We start from the raw sequence: 22,613 nt of genomic DNA on the forward strand, positions 1-22,613 counted from the left end.
GGTCCTTCCTTATTTCTCTTAAAAATCTCTCTTTCATGTTTCCTCTCTTTGGTGTTTCCCTCTGTCACCATTTTAAAAAAATGTATCTTCTGTGTTCTTTCCTATTTTTAGTCAGCATTCTCTTTACTTCATTTCTTTGAACACATTTTGTATTTTTTTTGAGACAGGGTCTTATTCTGTTGCCAGGCTGGAGTGCAGTGGCGTGATCATGGCTCACAGCAGCCTCCACCTCCTGGGCTCAAGCAATTCTCATGCTTCAGCCTCCTGAGTGGCTGGGACTACAGGACCATGTTTTATTCAGTTGTTTAGCATTTTAAACTCAAGGCTAAAAATATATCCACTTTCATTCTTCTCCTAATCATTCCAAGTTTTCCCAATTCCCTCTTCTCTTTGAGCCATTAGAGCATAACAGCTAAGAGCACTGGCTCTGGGGCTGACTGCTGGGGTTCAAACCCGGTGCCATTTCCCAGGGGTGTCACTGTGGGCAAGTCACCTAACCTCTGTATGTGTTGGCTCTCACCTATGTGTTCTAAAACTGGTGCCTGGGATTGGTTTTAATCAGGTGTGGCAAAGCGTGCAGACACAGCAATGATTGTCATGAAGGAAGAAGTTTATACTCACAGATCCCTATAAACAAGAGGCCTGGCTCCCCACGCAGGGCCACATGGAGAGCACCAAGGGCAGTCAGGAGGCAGAAGGGGCGGGGCAGCATAGGCCTGAGCCTTTATTGTGTTTTCTGTAAGAAACGTAGAGGGCAGAACAGGGTAAGCCTTTTAGAATGGGCTAGTTTAAATGGTTCTGGCTGGCTTTGAGGCATAGGGGCTGTCTCCAGTTGTCTGGTACCTGGCCCTGGGTTGATTTAGGGCAGGAGGAATATTAACTTGCTGTGTGAGAGTTTGGTAAAGGAGATGATTGTGGGTGTGGGCTGTAGCTTGGTTCGTTTGCATAAAAGGCACTCTCCTTTGCTATCTGGCTAGGCCTGGGAAGGAGAGTCTCTCCCCAGTCAGCAAGATCACAAATGCCAGAGCATCAAGAATACAGAAAATTAAAAATATATAGAGAATACAACTGGCCCTGTGATGGATGCCAGACAAATTCAGAATCTAAGAGAACAGGGAGCACCCTGGCAAGGTGGCCAGTAATAGGACTTACCTCATCTAGCCGTTGTGAGGATTAAATAGATGAGCCCATGTAAATTGTTTAGACGGGTGCCTTGCCTGCAGAAGGCGCCATGAAAGGTTTGCTGTTACTTCTCCCCTTGCTACGCCCCCTTTACTTCCCATGCTGTGTCATCCCTCCCTCTCTATCCTACTCTCAGGCTGCCCAACTCCTTATGGATCCCTCTTCTCAGGTTTCCCCAGCTGCCTGCTTTAATCTACTTTCTCCTAGACAATGTCCGGACCATTCTCTCACCTGCATCTTATCTTTTGCTTAGACTATTATGGAGTTACCATTTCACGTCTCTCAAATTTTACATCTCTTAACTCTTGTGACATTTAGATTTGTCTTTATCTATTGTTGCAATGTGTCTTTCTCTGCCGCTTTTCTGGTAGCACCCCCCCACCACCGCCCCCCAACACACCTTCCTGTTCCTCTATTTTTTTTTTTTTTTTTGAGATGGAGTCTCGCACTGTCGCCCAGGCTGGAGTGCAGTAGCGCAATCTCACCTCACTGCAACCTCCACCTCCCAGCTTCAAGCAATTCTTCTGCCTCAGCCTCCCAAGTAGCTGGGATTACAGGCACCTGCCACCACGCCCAGCCAATTTGTTGTATTTTTAGTAGAGACAGGGTTTCACTATGTTGGCCAAGCTGGTCTCAAACTCCTGACCTGGTGATCCACCCGCCTCGGCCTCCCCAAGTGCTGGGATTACAGGCATGAGCCACTGTGCCTGGCCTCTGTTCCTCTATTTCAAATTCATTCATTCACTCATTCAGCAATTTGCTTCAGTTTCCTTATGTTTGCCTCTTCTCATCTGTCCTCTTTTCCATTTTATTCCTACTCTGTCTCACAGTCCACTACAGTTATATTTCCTATCTGTGTATTTTATAATATTTGTGCTTTAATACTTTTAAAATATCCTTTATTTTACTGTTTCTTCTCTTCCCTTGTCATATTTTAAAGTGTTTTATTTCTCAGCCTTCTATATCTTTGCATTAATTCTGTTCCTCTACAATAGAGTCCGTTCGAAGCTTTCTGTCTTCCTGTGTCCTTCCACGGCCCTGGCTCTCTCTGCATTATTTCCTATTAATGGAATACAAATCTTTTCCCCTTGTATTTTTCTCACTCCTCTCCACACACCCCTTGACTCGCCTTTCCCCACGCCCCTCTAGGTGCTTCTTGGTCTTTGCTTTTCCTTTTTATTTCCTCACCATGTCAATTTGTATTTTTCCTCTCTCTTACTACTGTATCATAAATGGGACTCCCGACAACCACTCCCGTGTGTCTGCCTGGAGGCAGCAGTTTTAAGAAGGGTTGGCCACTGAGCCTCACAGAGGGACCCCTGTCTTATGCTGCAGCAAAGTACCATAGACTGGGTGGCTTACAAACAAATTTATTTCTCACAATTTTGGAGGAGAGAAGTCCAAGAGTCACCTGTCAGCACGGTCAGGTTCTGGTGTGGGCCTTCTTCCATGTTGCAGCTGACACCTTCTCATGTCCTCGCATGATATGAACAGGGCTAGAGAGCGTTCTGGGGTCTCTTTTATAAGGTCACTGGTCCCATCATAAGGACTCTGCCTGTGACCCACTTACCTCCCAAAGGCCCCCCACCTCCAATCACACCAAGGGTTAGAATTTCAACCTAGGAATTTTGAGAGGACACAAACACTCAGGCTATGACACGGTCTTTAGAAAATCCCAGAATGAGTTGTCAGGTTCTTGGGAGATCTGTAACTGTGGGAAAGCGTCACATCCCAGGGAAAGCCACCGGCTGGGAGAGCCATCCCAGACAAGGCCTGCTCCCTTTGGGCGGATCTCTGTGGAGAAGCCAGCTTGGCACGTTCTTTCTCCTCCACGGCAAAGTTAAATGCGAGAAGGTAGAAACCCAGAGGGCATGCTGGCGCTGAGAGATGAGCCCCACTCACCAGATTCAAGATCCCAATGTAGGCACAGACACAGGGCAAGCAGACTCCAATTCCAGGAGTTTGGAACTTAAATAGAGTCATAGAGACACTCAGATCTGATCAAAGTGAGTGCATTCGGTGACATTTCCTAAAGGGTTCTGACAACTTCATCTGCAACTGGGGCTGCCCCAGGTTCTGCACCTCCAGCTCACAGCGCACAGGTGTTGCTGAGCTCCTCTAAACAATGAACAGCACTAACAAGTGGGTTTAGGTAGGGATGCCTGCCAGCTGTGTGGATCAGGCCCCAGGGGAGAGGCCGGGATGGAGGTCAGCCCGGGAGTCTGCACACCTGCAGCTTGTTTCTACCGCACACAGATGGGCATGGGTGAAAATCTTTACAAGTGCTGCAGACTTTGGCAAAGCCTTTAAATTCAGAGCAGCCCAGAGAGGAGAAAGGAAAGTGGATGTGGGTTCAGGCCGCGTGAAATGGAGATCCGATTGCCTGACTTAGCTTTGAAGCGAATCTTCTCTTTCCTGGACCTGTTCGGCTTGCTGAGGTTTCCCAGGTGAACAAGGTAAAGGCCTTCCACCTCCCACTGCCCCTCAAGCCCGCTGCTTCTCTCGACCAGTTTGAGCACCACTTTGCAGAATAGCAGAGGGTTACACTGAGGCTTTGGGGGTTAGCATTCTTCATACTGAGGGCCTCATATTCTGTTAAACAAAAAGGACAAGGTGATATCCAGGAGTTGTGCTGACTAAACAGTCCTTGAGGCTCCCATTTCAAGCCCTAGGAAATCAACACTTCTTCCTGTGAACTCATGGGAATACCCAGTGCCTGTATTAGCAGTGATAGGTCTCTGTTGTTACCATTTCCTTATCTCCCCACACTGAGAGTGCTTTGAGAGCTGGAATCCCATCTGATTAACCTGTGCGGGCCCAGCTCCCAGAACAAATAATAGCAGAGGATTACCCTTGCTCTCTGATGTAACTGATTGCCTGCTTGTCTCTTCCTTTCTCTCCCATGGCATTGGAATAGGATTGCAGACAGCGATTACCTGTGGAGGTAAGGGAAGGGAAAGGGCAAGGAGGGAAGGGGAGAGGAGATCATCTGACTGCGCACCCATGCTGTGTCCCAAGGCCTGTGTGGCTGTGTTGTGAGATATACACAGGAAAGTTAGTGTGAGTAGGGGGTTGTGATATAACCAGGGCTCTGAGGAGGTGAACTGACTGAGAACAGCCTGATGGGACTGTGACTCTGTTTCCAGGTCACTATCTCTGCAGAGATGGGACTGCAGCAACTTCACCAATCAACACCTGGGCACACACACATGGAAGCAATTTTTCCTGCATCAAAGAAGGAAGGAGCTTCGGTTGGCATTGGCACAGCCGCATAACTATCTGCAAAGTAACTAAGAACATCGGTATGGGTATAGGTGCCCTAGAGGAACATGAGCAACTTGTTTTCAGAGGTCCACTCTATTTGATTTTTGCTGTGTGCAGTTGTGTATTCTCATTCAGTAAAGGGAAAAGGAATTAAAATTGAACCAGACTGGGTTGCCGTGATAGCCATGTGATATCTCCCTGCTTCCTCTCTTGTCCCCACCATCTGTGCTGAATGAAGAAACTAGAGTGATTTTTTTTCACAACATAAAATCAGGTCCTGTTACTCCCTTTTTCCTAAGGCTTCTCATCCCTCCCAGAATAAAAATCAGAAAAAAAAATTAATGGGAAACTCTAAAAAACAGAGGCTTGGCTGGGCACAGTGGCTCATGCCTGTAATCCCAGAACTTTGAAAGGCCGAGGTGGGCAGATCACTTGAGCCCACGAGTTCAAGACCAGCCTGGCCAACAAAGTGAGACCCCCCTCCATCTCTATGAAAAAATTTTAAAAATTAGCCTGGGTGACAGGGCCAGACCCTGTCTCTAAATAAATGCATACATAGGCTCTACAGCTGCAGCCTCAACCTCCTGGGCTCAAGAGATCCTCCTGCCTCAGCCTCCTGTGTAACTGGGACTACAGGGGTACACCACCACAACCAGTTGATTTTTTTTTTTTTTTTTTTTGAGGTTGAGTCTTGCTCTGTCATCTAGGCTGGAGTGCAATGGCACGATCTCGGCTCACTGCGGCCTCTGTCTCCTGGGTTTGAGTGATTCTCCTGCCTTAGCCCCCTGAGTAGCTGGGATTACAGGCATTTACCACCATGCCCAACTAATTTTTGTATTTTTAGTACAGATGGGGTTTCACCATATTAGCCAGGCTGGTCTTGAACTCCTGACCTCAAGTGATCCACCTGCCTTGGCCTCCCAAATTGCTGGGATTCCGGGCATAAGCCACCATGCCCGACCATATTTTTTAAATTTTTTTGTAGAGATTAGGTCTCACTTTGTTACCCAGGCTGGTCTTGAACTCCTGAGCTCAAGCAATCCTCCTACCTCGGCCTCACAGGCATGAGCCACTGTACCTGGCCTAATCCTGATAACACCTTTTTTTTTTTTTTTTTTTTAAACAGAGTCTCATTTTGTCGCCGAGGCTGGAGTGCAGCAGCATGATCTTGGCTTACTGCAACCTCCGCCTCCTGGGTTCAAGCAATTCTCATGCCTCAGCCTCCCAAGTAGTTGGGATTACAGGCACCTGCCAACATGCTAATTTTTGTATTTTTAGTAGAGACAGGTTTAGCATGTTGGCCAGGCCAGTCTAGAACTCCTGGCCTCAAGTGATCCGCCTACCTCAGCTTCCCAAAGTGCTGGGATTACAGGCTTGAACCACTGTGCCTGGACTTGATAACTCTTTTAAAACTCAGAAAAGTTCTCTGATGGAGAGATTTTAATATGCCTTTTATATCTATGGAAACTGAGGATAAAAAGGAAAAGCAAGTTGGCCAACATCTCCCAAATGGCCAGTCTGCCGTGGGAACCTGTGTTTGGATGACTCTGGAGCCCAATTTCTATCTTCTCCATATTGTTACCCAAACCTTCCTAAGAGGGTACAGAAATATTTTAAATTATCTTCTTTTGGTTTGGATCATCCCTTAACTATCTGGTGGCCAAGTCTTCTATGTTTCCTTCCAGCATTTGAGACGGAGTTGGCTTATCTCTCAGGAAATAGACTTACAGTGGATGAACAGGAGAAATCAATCATTTGTAGTGTATCTCCAAAGCAAGAGCTTTGTGCCTGGGATGTGCAAGAGGTGAGTCTGGCCAATATGTAGCAAAAGTACTGCATATTTGCATCCATCCTGTTCTATATATGAAACGGAAGTGCTGAGAGGAAAATATTCGGAAGTGGTAACAAAAACAAAGTGTCAAATCAGGTTTTCTATCATGTAATTTGTGACCTTTTCATTTGGACCATAGACACACATAGAATTCACTTTTGTTGTTGTTATTTTTGTTTGTTTGTTTTTTGAGACTGAGTCTCGCTCTGTTCCCCAGGCTGGAGTGCAGTGGCAGGATCTCGGCTCACTGCAAGCTCCGCCTCCAGGGTTCACGCCATTCTCCTGCTTCAGCTTCCCAAGTAGCTGGGACTACAGGCGCCCGCCACCACGCCTGGCTAATTTTTTTGTATTTTTAGTACAGACAGGGTTTCACCATGTTAGCCAGGATGGTCTCGATCTCCTGACCTCGTGATCCGCCTACCTTGGCCTTCCAAAGTGCTGAGATTACAGGCGTGAGCCACTGCGCCGGGCCTTTTTTTTTTTTTTTTTTTTTTTTGAGACAGTCTCACTGTGTTGCCCAGGCTGGAGTGTAGTGGCGCCATCTCAGCTCACTGCAACCTCCACCTCCCGAGTTCAAGCGATTCTCGTGCCTCAGCCTCCTGAGTAGCTGAGATTACAGGTGCGTGCCACGATGCCCAGCTAATTTTTGTATTTTTAGTAGAGACGGGGTTTCGCCATGTTGGCCAGGCTGTTCTTGAACTTCTGGCCTCAAGTGATCTGCCAGCCTCAGCCTCCCAAAGTGCTGGGATTACAAGCATGAGCCACTGCACTTGGCTGAGAATTTACTTTTTAATATGTGTTTCTATATATAAATTTGTATAAGGTCTTATTTTCTACCAATAACATGGAGTGCATTTATGAAATAATTTTTGGGCTTTCTGCATCTTTATTACCTGTTCTATTGCCTCTTTGTCAATGATTGGCATTTGTTATATTGGCTTTTTCAGAAAGTGGTCTCTAGCTCAGATGATCTCCAAGGTGTGCAAAGGATTTATCTCAAAACTGAGTGTGGCTTTTGTCTAATGGTATAAACTGCAGTGAGGTTCTTAGGAGACCCATAAAGTTTTTGTTAAAGAGAATTACACTGGGAGAAACACTGTCAGCTTGGATTTAAAGGGGCCAAAACACACAAAAGGAAAAGAGGCCTTTTGGATTTCAAAACTTTTACAGGCAGGAAGCAGACTACCAAAAACAATTTAGCTAAAAAATTGGGCCACCGCATATAGAAAGTGAAGGATGACCCAGACAGAATCAAGAGCCTAGAGAGTAGAACCAAGAGTCATTAAAGATCTTTCTTGGGCCTTGAGTCCTAATTGACAAATTGCCAGCATGTTTTCTATTGGATTTCAAAATTTCTTGTAGCAGTGATTCCTATTTTTCCATTTTCACCTTTTCTGAATAACAGTGACTATGTTATCCTGCGCTTACCCCACACTTGTACTTTGGGGATGGTGAGGGACAGATAACTTGTATATTTAGTTTGAAGATGTTCACATCAAGATAAATTGAATCTAAAGAGCTTCATCTATACCTGGACCTAGAAACAATGAGAGCCTAGATTCTGCAATGATACTATAATGGTATGAGACATTTGAGAGCATTGGGAGATGGTGGATATATTTTCATGTAGGGGGAAACTGAATCACTGGAGGCTATGGGGCAGACTACAGCTGCCAATCTCTGAGATGGCCCAAATATCTTTGCCCCATGATAATCACGATCAATCTTGTGTAGTCCACTGCCACAGTCAATAGGGCTGACCTGTGGAACCAATAGGATATTGTGGAAATTATGGTGTATAATTTCTGAAGCTATGTCACAGAAGACAACTCTTCACTCATGGGTCATCAGCTCTTGGAGATCCAGCCACAGTGTTATGAGAGCTCTCAACCAGCCCTCCAGAAAGATCTGTGTGGTGAGGGACTGAGGACCCCTGCCAGTAGCCAACACCAACTTACACAGCTATATGAGAGGCCATCTTGGAAGTGAAACTTGACTTCACCCTCATGAGAGACCTATAGCCAGAACTACCCAGTCAAGCTACCCCTGAATTTCTGATCAAAAGAAACAGAGTTAGCAAAAGCCTGTTTTAAGCCACTAAATTTTGGGATGCTTGGTTACATGGCCCTAGATATTACTGCATAGGCAACTTGTTATAGTGTGAAAAATCAAAATAATGATTACATTTGGGCGCGGAGAGCCATGGGGGAGTTGTTAAATAGAGCACATGCAAAGGGGACTTCAGGAGGGCTTAGAAGTGGTACATTGGTAATCACTTGTGATAATTTATTAAACTTCGTGCTCTTTTCTTATATGATATACTTCACAATTTTTTTAAAGGCTAAAGAATCATCTAGAAAGACAACTATTCTATCTTGTATGTAATGTACAAGGTTGAATAACAATTTTAATGATAGTTAATACATTTTGGGTTCCTACTGTGTCCTAGGCAGAATTCTAAGTATGTTTCATGAGATGTGAAAGGTAATGACAGCCTCATTAGAAGGCATGATAGAAAGTGACTTGCTGAAGGCTGTACTGTGAGTAGGAGGCAGAGGTGATTTGAACCTATGAAGTCTGATCATTCTTTGCGCCTGTTATGTACCAAGTTCTTGTCTCTGAGCATAATGTGTAGTTCCTTTTTTCATGTTCACTCCTCCAAAATATTGAGATGTGGAGAATTTTCATATCCTTTGCCCAGAAGCAAGAAGATCTGATTTGGAAGAGGCTTCCAAATAAACATGGGCAGAATGAAAGCACAGTAGGTGTAAGGGTTCCTTGAACACAGGTCGTGTTACTCTCGTTTTCTAGGGTACCATGATCTGGTCAAGCCCAGTCCAGGAGTTCCATTTCTCAAATCTGGTAACCCTCCCTCAGATGCATCTCGCCATCACTACGGATCGGAAAAAAACTATCAAAGTGTGGAACTGTCAGGACAGGGACGCTCTGGCTGTTCTCCCCATGCCACAGCCCTGTTATTGCATGGAAGCCTATCTTACAAAGGATGGCCCATTCCTGATGGTAAGTGAGCCCTGAATTTAGAGGGGACCAAAAAATCAAATGCCTGTTGTCTTGTCAGGCATCCGTGTCACATTACTGTCCTATCCCTTTTTTTTTTTTTTTTTTTTGAGACAGAGTCTCACTCTGTTGCTCAGGCTGGAGTGCAGTGGTGCAATCTTGGCTCACTGCAACCTCTGCCTGCTGGGTTCAAGCAATTCTCCTGCCTCAGCCTCCTGAGTTGCTGAGACTACAGGCACACACCACCATGCCTGGCTAATTTTTTGTATTTTTAGTAGAAACTGACCAAGCTGGTCTTGAACTCCTGACCTCCTGATCTGCCCACCTCAGCCTCCCAAAGTGCTGGGATTACAGGCATAAGCCACAGTGCCTGGCCTATTTCTCTTGTCATCCCTTCCACATACCCTGCGAGTCAATCACAGTATATCAATGAATGTTATACAAACCTCCACACTATCTTGCCCCTTGACTTGCCTCAAGTACATTTCCCCAGCAATTCTTCTAAAAACAAAAAGCCAAAAACTTCCTGAATTACTTTATATGTGCCTCTTCTTTCAAGTGTGTGTTATTATCCAGTCCATGAACTTGGTTGGGGACAGTCAAGGGAGAAGAGATGGCTTTGGGGTGACATTGAGAAAAAACATAGTGTTGATGTGCTAATGAATAACTGTCCTTGAGAAGAATGCTTTGGGGCTTGGAAAGTTTTATTCCATGGGATTATCCCAACAGTGTCTCAAGCTAGACTGGTCAGAGGTTTTGATCTCCATTATGTGATTGAAGAAACAGTGGCATATCCTGCAGCTCATAGTGCTGCCTCCTCTGTACTTCAGGATTTCACATATCTTCCTATTGATATGGTGGGGATGCTTTGGTTTCAGGTTGGCGATGCTGCAGGTGACATCTACACATTTACACTGCCTGGGTTAAGGGATGTTTCTAAAGTTACTGCATTTCAATATGGTATTGTACTTCTACACTGCTCTCCTGACAAGAAATGGGTATTTGCATGTGGGACATACAGTCGTACCTTGCCACAGGTAGGTGCTGTTCTGTGTATTTCAATTTCAGGATAGGAATGTCAAGTTAGGAAGCATGCAGAGAAACTGCAGAGCTCAGTGAGGACCAGGCACACTGCTCCTTCCTCTCTAAGACCACATCACAAGGGGAATCCATTGTGATGGTCAGGAAACAATGCTCTTTGAAGTAACAACATCCAGTTGCTGTGGCAAATGTTTAACAAAAACTCGTTCATGAAGCCCGAATTTGCCAAAGAGATGGAAGAGGGTGAGACAGGTATCAAGAAATAGGGATTGCTGGGCATGGTGGCGTGCACCTATAGTCCCACTTACTCAGAAGGCTGAGGCGGGAGGATCACTTGAGCCCAGGAGTTCCAGGCCATAGTGTGCTATGCTGATAGGGTGTCCACACCAAGTCTGGCATCAATACGTTCACCTCCTGGGAGCAGGGGACCACCAGGTTGCCTAAGGAGGGGCCAACTGGCCCAGGTCAGAAACAGAAAAGGTCAAAACTCCCATACTGATCAGTAGTGGGAATGCACCTGTCAATAGTCACTGCACTCCAGCCTGGGCAACATGGCGAGACTCTACCTCTTAAAAAAAAAAAAAAAAATTTTTTTTTTTTTACAAAAATATCTTTGTCCTTGTTCTCTTTTGCCTTCTTTACTTTTATCTATGTTGGCTGCAAAGTGTAGAGAAGTCCAAAAGTAACTGAATATGCAGCAGCCTCTGAATATCATTCTGAGGAAGGCTTTGGCCTTTGAGCAGGCCATTTGTAGTGGGGCACTGGTGGACTGGGCACCAAAGAGGGAGGAGTTCAGAAGGCAGGTAGTAAAAGCCACACAGCCCTTGACTTGTTCCCCAAGAAGGGAAAATCTGCTTAGCCAACCTCAACTTGACCAAGGGTTCAACATGGCAAGATGGTTTCATAACACCTTGGCATGCTTCAGGGACATTGTTCTGTGAATGGGACAGGAAGAATAGGAAGACAGTGAGTTCCTTTTATGCTGGAGTGATAAGCAGTGACCACTCATCACTCCTGAGATGTCGAACAAAGCTTTGGCCACAAGATGAGAATTTCTAAGAAGGCTCTTCTGGAGTCACTCCTGTACTGAGAGGCTATAAGTTCCCTGCCCCTGACCACACATGCGATGCTCTCTTTAGGTATTCCTCACAGAGTCCTTACTGAGACCATCAGAAGGCAGTGTTCCTCTGTCTACCTTTCTCCCACATAAATTATGTGCCAGCGCCTGCTGGACCCCAAAGGTGAAAAACAGGATAACACTGATGTCCCAAAGTAGCACTGGAAAAAAGACAGAATTTATCACCTTTGATCTAACAACCAAGAAGACTGGAGGCCAAACAGTTATCCAAGGTAGGCTGTGCCACATTAGAAACGCTTGTTTCTCTTCCTCATCACACAGTCATTCGTGTTTAGCTCTAATAAATGGGTCAGCCTGTATAAAGGGAGCAGGGGATTTCTAGTTGTTTTTTTTTTTTTTTTTTTTGAGACGGAGTCTTGCTCTGTTGCCCAGGCTGGAGTGCAGCGGCGCGATCTCGGCTCACTGCAAGCTCCACCTCCCGAGTTCACGACATTCTCCCGCCTCAGCCTCCCGAGTAGCTGGGACTACAGGCGCCCGCCACCATACCCGGCTAATTTTTTGTATTTTTAGTAGAGACAGGGTTTCACCCTGTTAGCCAGGATGGTCTCAATCTCCTGACCTCATGATCCGCCTGCCTCGGCCTCCCAAAGTGCTGGGATTACAGGAGTGAGCCATCGCACCCGGCCAGGAGCAGGGGATTTCTTTAGCTGGGGGTGAACCCATCCCAGTTCGACTCTAATACCCATGCTGATCTCTACCCCCACCCTGCTCTCTTGGGCGAACACATATAGATTTCCATCATATTTTAGGGCCTGGGTTCCAATGCCCAGGGGATTGTTTATTGTCCACAAACCTCTGTTTCTGTGTCCTAGCACCTGTTACCACAGTCAGTGATATGTACTTGTCAGGCCACTGGACTACCCTTCATTTTCTTCCCCGGAATGAAGTCTGTGGAAGTGGGGACTATGCTTTTTTATTCAGTGTGAGGATATTATTATTCAATGACCTGATCTTTACTTCCTTATGTGTGTGTGTATATATATGTGCGTTTTACATGAAAACAGCATATGAGATCGCAAGTTTCCAGGTGGCAGCTCATCTGAAGTGCCCTATCTGGATGGGAGCCAGTGATGGATATATGATTGTCTTTACCAGTGGGCCATACTTGTTACTCTTCAGCATCACTGGCTTCCTGCTGCAACGATTTGAGGACCATCAGGCAGCCATCAACAACTTCTGGGTGGTATGTATGATTCTCCTCCACTGCTTTTTGATCTGACTTTGACTCCTTGGCCACTCACTCTGGCTGTCCTTGGAAGGATCCTTGCTATGTGCTCACCACATCCGAGAACTCTGTGCACGTGTACATGTGGGAAGAAGGAGGCCGCCATCCATACCTCAGGAGCTGCTGTCACCTGGAAAACACGTGGCATGATCACACAACAGACAGGTAAGCTCTGTTTTGTGATGTAAACATCCCCTAAACAACTTTTTTTTTTGAGACGGAGTCTCCCTCTGTCACCAGGCTGGAGTGCAGTGGCGTGATCTCAACTCACTGCAACCTCCGACTCCCGGGTTCTAGCAATTCTCCTGCTTCAGCCTCCCAAGTAGCTGAGATTACAGGCATGTGCCACCACACCTGGCTAATTTTTGTATTTTTAGTAGAGACTGGGTTTCCCCATGTTGGCCAGGATGGTCTCGATCTCCTGGTCTCATGATCCGCCCGCCTTGGCCTCCCAAAGTGCTGGATTACAGGCGTGAGCCACCGCACCCTGCCGAAAACTTCTAATTTCTACATCAAGATGAATGAAGGGAGAACAGGGATTTTTTTTTTAAGGTTCTCTGAGGATAGATATCAATAAACTCATGCCTGAAAAGAGAATCGCTAGTTCTTGAAGTCATGGGACTTGCAATAGATGTTAAGTCTTCCCAAAGTGGCTCTCAATTTATATTCCCATGAGCAGTGGATAGATTATGTCCCAATACCCTGTTTTCTTGCTGAGTTGTGCCTTTTGTGAGTTCATTAGCCACTTGCTTGCTGCTTCAGTGAGCTGCTTTTCCCTCCATTTGGCTGATTTTTGCCCCTGGTTTGCTTGCCTTTAAATTGTTTTTCTTGAGATTTTACGTAGTACACATAGAAGTCTTGTCTCTTAAGGCTTTGCAGACGTTTTCTTCCAGATTATTGCTAGTCATTATACTGCTTATAGTGCTTTTTGGCAACATCTAAGAAAATACATATATCCTTTGCACTGCCAACACCACTAAAAAGAATTTACTGTGAAGCTATACCTCCAATCATTCAAGTACATTGGCTGTTCATTACAGCATTTGTGATAGTCAAGAGCTGGAAGCTCCCTAAGTGTCCAAACATAAGAGATTGTTTAAATTACCATCGTATATCCACACAAGGAAGTATCAGGCAGCTGTTATTAACTTTTTTACAAGAATAGGAAAATGTCTATGTTCGGATAATGATTTCCAGTGTTTTGAGGCAAAAATACTTTAAATATCTATAAGCATGCTTAGCAGACTTTCATGGTTTTTGCTCTCTATATCATATCTAATAAATTTTAGCCTACACCAATCATAAATACTTATTTCCTTTCAATAATTTCAAATACTTCCCCTGGATTTTTTTTCTTTCTTACATTTGAATGGATGTATAGTGATACCTCATTGTGATATTTATTGTGCCTTTTCCCAATAACATTGAGCAATTTATTTGCCATCCACATTATCTTCTTTAACACATTTTTTCAAATCTTTTGACCATTTTTTAATTGGGTTGTTAATATTGAGTTTCTTAATATCGAGTTTTGATAGTCCTTTATATATTTGGAATACACGTCTTTTATCAGATAAGGGTTTGCAAATATTTTCTCCCACTCTGGTTTGTCTTTCTATTCTCTTCACAGTGTCTTTCAAAGAGCAAGGGTTAACTTTGAAGTACAATTTTTCTTCTAAAATGACTGGGCTTGGGGGATTGTATCTACGAAATCTTTGCCTAACCCAAGATCACAGAGATGTTCTAAGATTTCCTCTAAAAGTTTTACAGTTTAGGGTTTTACATTTAGGTCTCTGATGTATTTTGAGTTAAATTTTGTAAGGGAAAGATAAAGATCAAGATGTATTTTTTTGTATATGAATATTCAATGATTCAGCACCATTTGTTGAAAAAACTCCTTACTCCATTGAATTGCCTGTGTACCTTTGTCCAAAATCAACCATATTTACATGGGTTAGTTTTGAGACTTTCTCTTTTGTTCCAATCATCTATATATGTATCTCTTATCAAATAACACACTACATTGAAAATGTAACTTTATAGAGACTTTGAAATCAGATAATGTGAGTCCTCTAACTTGTTCTTTTACAAAATTATTCAGATTATTCTTGTTCCCTTGTTTTCCAAGTGAATTTTAGAATTGGTTTGTAAATTTTTACAAAAATTCTGAGATTTATATTGGAATTTGTTTAGATGTAGAGATTAATTAGGGGAATTGGCATCTTTACTATTTTGGCTCTTTCAGTACATGAACCTGAATGTCTCTTACTGTTTTAGGCCATCTTTATTTTATCAGTGTTTTTGTAGTTTTTAGGATAAATATTTTGCACATATTTGTAAAATTTATACCTAAATATTTCATGGTTTTGGTGCTATTATAAAGAGTACTGTCTTATTTCAATTTCCATTTTTCATTACTAGTATATAGAAATGTGACTGACTTTTGTATATTGACCTTGTATCCCGCAACCTTGCTAAACTCATTCATTCTAATAGTTTTATTCATAGATTGGTAGATACTTTGTGCTTTCTCTATGTAGACAATCATGTCGTCTGTCAAACAGTTTTCTTTCTTTTCAAACGTATGCCTTGTTGTTCTTCCCTTTTTGCATTGGCTATAACTTCCTGTGTGGCACTGGAGTGGAGAGCCGACATCCTTGCATTGGATGAAAAGTGTTTGGTCTTTCACCATTATTATTACATTCACTGTATGTTTTTGTAGATGCCCCTTACTGGGTTGAAAATGTTCTCTTCTAGTCCTAGATGGCTGAGAGGTTTTTATTGTCATGAATAGATGTTGAATTTTCTCAAAGACATTTTCTGCATAAATTGATATAAGCATATAGTTTTTCTTTTTTAGGTTCTTAGTAAGGTGAATTATATTGATTTTCTTTTTTGTTAGTGGTCAGGACAGAGTGTCTTATTAGTTTTTAATTAACAAATAATTATATATTTATGGGGTACAATGTGATTTCATAGATGTATATATTGTAGAATGATTAAATCAAGCTAATATATCAATCACTTCATACACTTACTTTTGTGGTAAAAAATACTTAAAATCTACTCTCAGCAAATTTGTAAATATGATACACTATTATGAACTACAGTCACCACGCCGTGCCACAGATCTCTGAAACTTATTCCTCCTGCCTAATGGAAACGCTGGGCCCTTTGACCAACATCTCTTCATTCCCCCTCTCTCCCAGCCTCTGTTAACCACCATTCTGCTCTCTGCTTCTGTGAGTTCGATTTTTTGTTTTTTCTTTAAGATGTCACACATAAGTGAGATGATGCAGTATTTGTCTTTCTGTGCTTGGCTTAGTTCACTGAACATAATGACCTCCAGATTCATCCATGCTGTTGCATGTGACAAGATTCCCTTCTTTTCTAAGGCTAAATGGTATTCCATTTGTGTGTGTGTGTGTGTGTGTGTGTGTGTATGTATCTACACATATACCACATTTTCTTTATCCATTCATCCATTGATATACACTTAGGTTGATTCTATATCTTGGTTATTGTGAATAGTGCTGAAGTGAACATGGGAGTAATGAGCATGCAGACATCTCTTCAACATACCAATTTCAATTCCTTTGGATGTATACCCAGGAGTGGGATTGCTGTATCATATGATAATCCTATTTTTAGTGGTTTGAGGAACTTTCATGTTGTTTTCCATAATGGCTGTACTAATTTACATTCCCACCTACAACATACATGGGTTCCCTTTTCTTCACATCCTCACCAACAATTGTTTATCTTTCATGTTTTTGAGCATGACCATTCTAACACCTCTAATGAGGTGGTATCTCATTGCATTTTTAATTTGCATTTCCCTGATAATTCATAATGCTGAGCATTTTTTCACATATTTGTTGGCCATTTTATGTTTTCTGTGGAAAATCGGCAATGAAGAACCTTTGCCCATATTAATATGGTGGTTTTCTTGCTATTGAGTTAGAGTTCTTATATATTTTGGATATTAACCCTTATATGTATAATTTGCAAATATTTTCTCCCATTCCATAGGTTGTCTCTTTGATCTGTTTTCTTTCCTGTGCAGAAACTTTTTAGGTTGATGCAATCCCGTTTACCTATTTTTGCTTTTGTTGCCTGTGCATTTGGGGTCATATCCGAAAACTCATTGCCCAGATCAATGTCACAGAGCTTTTCCCCTGCACTTTCTTCTTGTAGTTCAGGTTTTATATTTAAGTCTTTAATCCATTTTGAGTTTTGTATGTGATGTGAGAAAAAGTCCCAACTTATTTTCTTTTCATGTGACTACCCAGTTTTCCCAATGCCATTTGTTGAAGAGCATGTCCTTTCTCCATGTGTTCCTGGCACCTTTGTTGAAAAACAATTGACTATAAATGTGCAGGTTTATTTCTGGGATCATTTATTCTGAGCTGTTGGTCACTGTGCCTGATTTTATGCCAATATCATGCTGTTTTGATAACTGTAGCTTTATAATATGTTTTGAAATCAGATAATATGCCACCTCCAGCTTTATTCTTTCTCAAGATTGCTTTGAGTATTTGGGGTCTTTTGTGGTTCCATAGTCATTTTAGGATTGCTTTTTCTATTTCTGTGGAAAAGGTCATTGCAATTTTGATAGGGATTGCATTGAATCTGTAGATCATTTTGGGGAGTATGGACATTTTAACAATATTCTTCCAATCCATGAACATGGGATAGCTTTCCATTTATTTATGTCTTCTTTTTCTTTTATCAGTGTTCTATAGTTTTCAGTATATACATCTTTTACCTCCTTGGTTCAATTTACTCAAGTATTTCAATTTTGGATGCTGTTGTAAGTGGATTTTCTTCATTTATTTTATTGGATATGTGGAATTTCTGAACATTAAATCAGCCTTGCATTCCTAGACTAAATCCCACTTACTCATTTTATATTACTTTTTTTACATATTGCGAATTGAGTTTAATACTTGATGATTGTTGGGTTCTGTGTTCATGAAGGATATCAGTTTGTAGTTTTCTTCTTCTTCTTCTTCTTCTTTTTTTTTTAGACGAAGTCTCGCTCTTGTCCTCCAGGCTGGAGTGCGATGGCATGATCTTGGCTCACTGCAACCTCCACCTCCTGGGTTCAAGTGATTCTCCTGCCTCAGGGTGTTATTTCTTCCTTAAATGTTTAGTAAACTTCAGTAGAACAATCTGGGCCTGGAGATGACTTTTTTGAAAAGCTTTTAACTATAAATTCCTTAATAGTTATAGTACAACTCAGATTATCTATTTTATGATGGGTGAGTTTTTACAGTTTGAATTTCCAGCAATCAGTCATTTTATCTAACTTGTCAAATGTGTGTAGATTTGTTTTTTAATCTTCTTAATGCCTGTAAAATTTGTAGTATGAACTCCTTAATTTGTAATACTGGTAATTTGTGTCATTTCTGTGTTTTTTTGTTTTGGTTTTGGTTTTGTATTTTTTGGTCAGCCTTACTAGAGGCTTATTAATTTTAATTATTTTTTCAAAGAAACAGCTTTTGGTCTCTATTTTTTTTTTTTAACAACCTCTATTTTGCTATTCTGAATTTGTCTATGTCAGCTCTTAAATTTTATTTTCTTGCTTCTGGTTACTTTTATTTTGCTATTTTTTCTAGTTTGTTTGTTTGTTTGTTTTAAGACACAATCTCAACCTGCCAGGCTGGAGTGCAATGGGGTGTTATGTCAGCTCACTACAACCTCTGCCTTCTGGGCTCAAGTGATCCTCCCACCTCAGCCCCCCAGAGTAGCTTGGATTACAGGGGTGTACCACCATGCCAGGCTATTTTTTAATTAATTAATTTATTTATTTATTTGTGGAGATTGGGTTTTGCCAGTTTGTCCAGACTGGTCTTGAATTCCCAGGCTCAAGCAATCTGCCTATCTAGGCCTCCCAAAGTTCTGGGATTACAGGCATGAGTCACTGTGCCTGACATTTATTAGTCTCTTAAGGTGGATGTTTAGATCGTTGATTTCTGACCTCTTTTTAAAATATAAGCATTTGGTATTCTAAATTCTCCATTAAACACTGCTTTAGCTGCAATCCTCAGATTTTGATTTTCATTCATTCAGTTCCATATACTTCTTTATTTCCCTTTTCCTCTTTGAGCCATGGACTATTCTAAAGTATGTTTAATTTCCAAGATTGGAGATTTTATTGTGATCTTTTTGGTTATCAATTTCTAATTTAAAGCAGTTATGGCCAGAGAGCATATTCCATATGTTCTTCATTCTTTTATAGTTGTTAAAATCTGTTTTGTCACCCAGGATATGCTCTATCTTGGTGAATGTTCCATGTGAGCTTGAAAAGAATGTGTATTCTTCTCTTGTTGGGCACAATGTTTTATAAGTAACAATTAGATCACCTTGGTTGATCTTCTTCAGTTCTTTTCTATCCTTTCTGATTTTCAGTCTAGTGATTCTATCAATTGAGAGACTGTTGAATTTCCTATTACGGATTATTTATCCTCTTTGTTCTATTAGTTTTCACATATTTTGCAGCTCTGTAACTTGCTGCATACACATTTAGGATTAATATATCTTCTAGGTTAATTGGCCCTTTTGTTTTTGTGTAATGTCTCTCCTTGTCCCTGGTAATCTTCTTTGCCCTGAGGTCTACTTTATCTAATACTAATTTAGCCACTCCTGCTTTATTTTGGTTAATATTTGCATGTTATATTGTTTTTCATTCTTTTACTTCCAACCTACTTATATCATTATATTTGAAGTGAGTTTCTTGTAGATAGAATCTGGTTGGGTCATGCTTTTTATCCATTACGCTAATCTGTCTTTTAAGTTTAAATATAAAAGTTTAATGGACAAAGAATATTTGTATATATTTATGGGGTACAATATGATGTTTTCTTGCATGTATATGCTGAAACGATCAAATCGGGCTAATTAACTTATCCATCACTTCAAATATTTATCATTTATTTGTGGTGAAAACATTTAAAATTTCTTTGAGCTATTCTGAAATATACAATATGCTATTATTAACTATAGCCACCATGCTCACCAGAATTTATTCCTCCTGACGAACTGAAACTTTGTACCCTTTGACCAACACCTCCCTGTTCCCTGTCTAACCCCCTGCTCTGACCCTGCTTGGCCTCTGGTAAACACCATTCTATCTTCTACATCTACGAGTCTAATTTATTTAGATTCCATGTATAAGTGAGATCATCAGGCATGGTGGCTCACGCCTGTAATCCCACCACTCTGAGAGGCCAAGGTTAGGCGATTGCTTGAGCCCAGGAGTTCAAGGCTGCATTGAGCTGTCCATGTTTGCCCATTTTTTTTTTTTTCTTTTTTCTTTTTTATTGATCATTCTTGGGTGTTTCTCGCAGAGGGGGATTTGGCAGGGTCACAGGACAATAGCGGAGGGAAGGTCAGCAGATAAACAAGTGAACAGAGTTCTCTGGTTTTCCTAGGCAGAGGACCCTGCGGCCTTCCGCAGTGTTTGTGTCCCTGGGTACTTGAGATTAGGGAGTGGTGATGACTCTTAACGAACATGCTGCCTTCAAGCATCTGTTTAACAAAGCACATCTTGTACCACCCTTAATCCATTCAACCCTGAGTGGATACAGCACATGTTTCAGAGAGCACAGGGTTGGGGGTAAGGTCACAGATCAACAGGATCCCAAGGCAGAAGAATTTTTCTTAGTACAGAACAAAATGAAAAGTCTCCCATGTCTACCTCTTTCTACACAGACACAGCAACCATCCGATTTCTCAATCTTTTCCCCACCTTTCCCCCCTTTCTATTCCACAAAACCGCCATTGTCTTCATGGCCCGTTCTCAATGAGCTGTTGAGTACACCTCCCAGATGGGGTGGTGGCCGGGCAGAGGAGCTCCTCACTTCCCAGTAGGGGCGGCCGGGCAGAAGCGCCCCTCACCTCCCGGACGGGGCGGCTGGCCGGGCGGGGGGCTGACCCCCCACCTCCCTCCCGGACAGGGCGGCTGGCCGGGCAGAGGAGCTCCTCACTTCCCAGTAGGGGCGGCCGGGCAGAGGCGCCCCTCACTTCCCCGACGGGGCGGCTGGCCCGTCGGGGGGCTGACCCCCCAACCTCCCTCCTGGACGGGGCGGCTGGCCGGGCAGAGGGGCTCCTCACTTCCCGGTAGGGGCGGCTGGGCAGAGGCGCCCCTCACCTCCCGGACAGGGCGGCTGGCCGGGCGGGGGGCTGACCCCCCCAACTCCCTCCCGGACGGGGCGGCTGGCCGGGCGGGGGGCTGACCCCCCCACCTCCCTCCCGGACGGGGCGGCTGGCCGGGCGGGGGGCTGACCCCCCCACCTCCCTCCCGGACGGGGCGGCTGGCCGGGCGGGGGGCTGACCCCCCCACCTCCCTCCCGGACGGGGCGGCTGGCCGGGCGGGGGGCTGATCCCCCCACCTCCCTCCCGGACGGGGCGGCTGGCCGGGCGGGGGGCTGACCCCCCCACCTCCCTCCCGGACGGGGCGGCTGGCCGGGCGGGGGGCTGACCCCCCCACCTCCCTCCCGGACAGAGCGGCTGGCCGGGCAGAGGGGCTCCTCACTTCCCAGTAGGGGCGGCCGGGCAGAGGCGCTCCTCACCTCCCAGACGGGGCGGCTGGCCAGGCGGGGGGCTGATCCCCCCACCTCCCTCCCGGACGGGGCGGCTGGCCAGGCGGGGGGCTGATCCCCCCACCTCCCTCCCGGACAGGGCGGCTGGCCGGGCGGGGGGCTGAACCCCCCACCTCCCTCCCGGACGAGGCGGCTGGCCGGGCAGAGGGGCTCCTCACTTCCCGGTAGGGGCGGCCGGGCAGAGGCGCCCCTCACCTCCCGGACGGGGCGGCTGGCCGGGCGGGGGGGCTGACCCCCCCACCTCCCTCCCGGACGAGGAGGGAGGACGCTCCTCACTTCTCAGACGGGGTGGCTGCTGGGCGGAGGGGCTCCTCACTTCTCAGACGGGGCGGTTGCCAGGCAGAGGGTCTCCTCACTTCTCAGACAGGGCGGCCGGGCAGAGACGCTCCTCACATCCCGGACGGGGCGGCAGGGCAGAGGTGCTCCCCACATCTCAGACGATGGGCGGCCGGGCAGAGACGCTCCTCACTTCCCAGATGTGATGGCGGCCGGGAAGAGGCGCTCCTCACTTCCTAGATGGGATGGCGGCCGGGCAGAGACGCTCCTCACTTTCCAGACTGGGCAGCCAGGCAGAGGGGCTCCTCACATCCCAGACGATGGGCGGTCAGGCGGAGACGCTCCTCACTTCCCAGACGGGGTGGCTGCCAGGCAGAGGCTGCAATCTCGGCACTTAGGGAGGCCAAGGCAGGCGGCTGGGAGGTGGTTGTAGCGAGCCGAGATCACGCCACTGCACTCCAGCCTGGGCGCCATTGAGCACTGAGTTAACGAGACTCCGTCTGCAATCCCGGCACCTCGGGAGGCCGAGGCTGGCGGATCACTCGCGGTTAGGAGCTGGAGACCAGCCCAGGCGACACATCGAAACCCGTCTCCACCAAAAAAAATACGAAAACCAGTCAGGCGTGGCGGCGCGCGCCTGCAATCGCAGGCACTCGGCAGGCTGAGGCAGGAGAATCGGGCAGGGAGGTTGCAGTGAGCTGAGATGGCAGCAGTACCGTCCAGCTTCAGCTCGGCATCAGAGGGAGACCGTGGAAAGAGGGGAGAGGGGGGAGGGGAGAGGGGAGAGGGAGCTCTATCTACCACACAGTCTTGGGTGCAAAGTCCCGTTTGCCCATTTTTTAATGGGTTTGTTTTTTACTTGAGTTGTTTAAGTTCCTTAGAGGTTCTGAATATTAGGCCTTTGTCAGATGCTTGATTTGTGAATATTTTCTACCATTCTATAGGTTGTCTGTTTACTCTGTTGATAGTTTCTTTTGCTGTGCAAAACCTTTTTTTGTTTTGTTTGGTTTTTGAGATGGAGTCTCACTCTGT

The 22,613-nt window shown here is 44.6% G+C and overlaps 1 protein-coding gene across 1 annotated transcript in view; it reads left to right on the forward strand.

Moving 5' to 3' along the window:
- Positions 1–234: 234 nt before the first annotated feature.
- The window catches only part of FBXW12 (F-box and WD repeat domain containing 12), a 29,143-nt gene continuing 6,764 nt past the window's right edge, over positions 235–22,613 (forward strand). The window contains 10 exon segments of the mRNA XM_055109880.3: positions 235–3,637; positions 4,087–4,126; positions 4,329–4,463; positions 4,465–4,484; positions 6,132–6,250; positions 9,089–9,298; positions 10,174–10,332; positions 11,476–11,686; positions 12,479–12,657; positions 12,734–12,864. Coding sequence (XP_054965855.1) covers positions 3,550–3,637; positions 4,087–4,126; positions 4,329–4,463; positions 4,465–4,484; positions 6,132–6,250; positions 9,089–9,298; positions 10,174–10,332; positions 11,476–11,686; positions 12,479–12,657; positions 12,734–12,864 — 1,292 coding nt within the window. The 5' untranslated portion in view covers positions 235–3,549.

This window comes from Pan paniscus, chromosome 2, assembly GCF_029289425.2.
Source record: "Pan paniscus chromosome 2, NHGRI_mPanPan1-v2.0_pri, whole genome shotgun sequence".
NCBI lineage: Eukaryota > Metazoa > Chordata > Mammalia > Primates > Hominidae > Pan > Pan paniscus.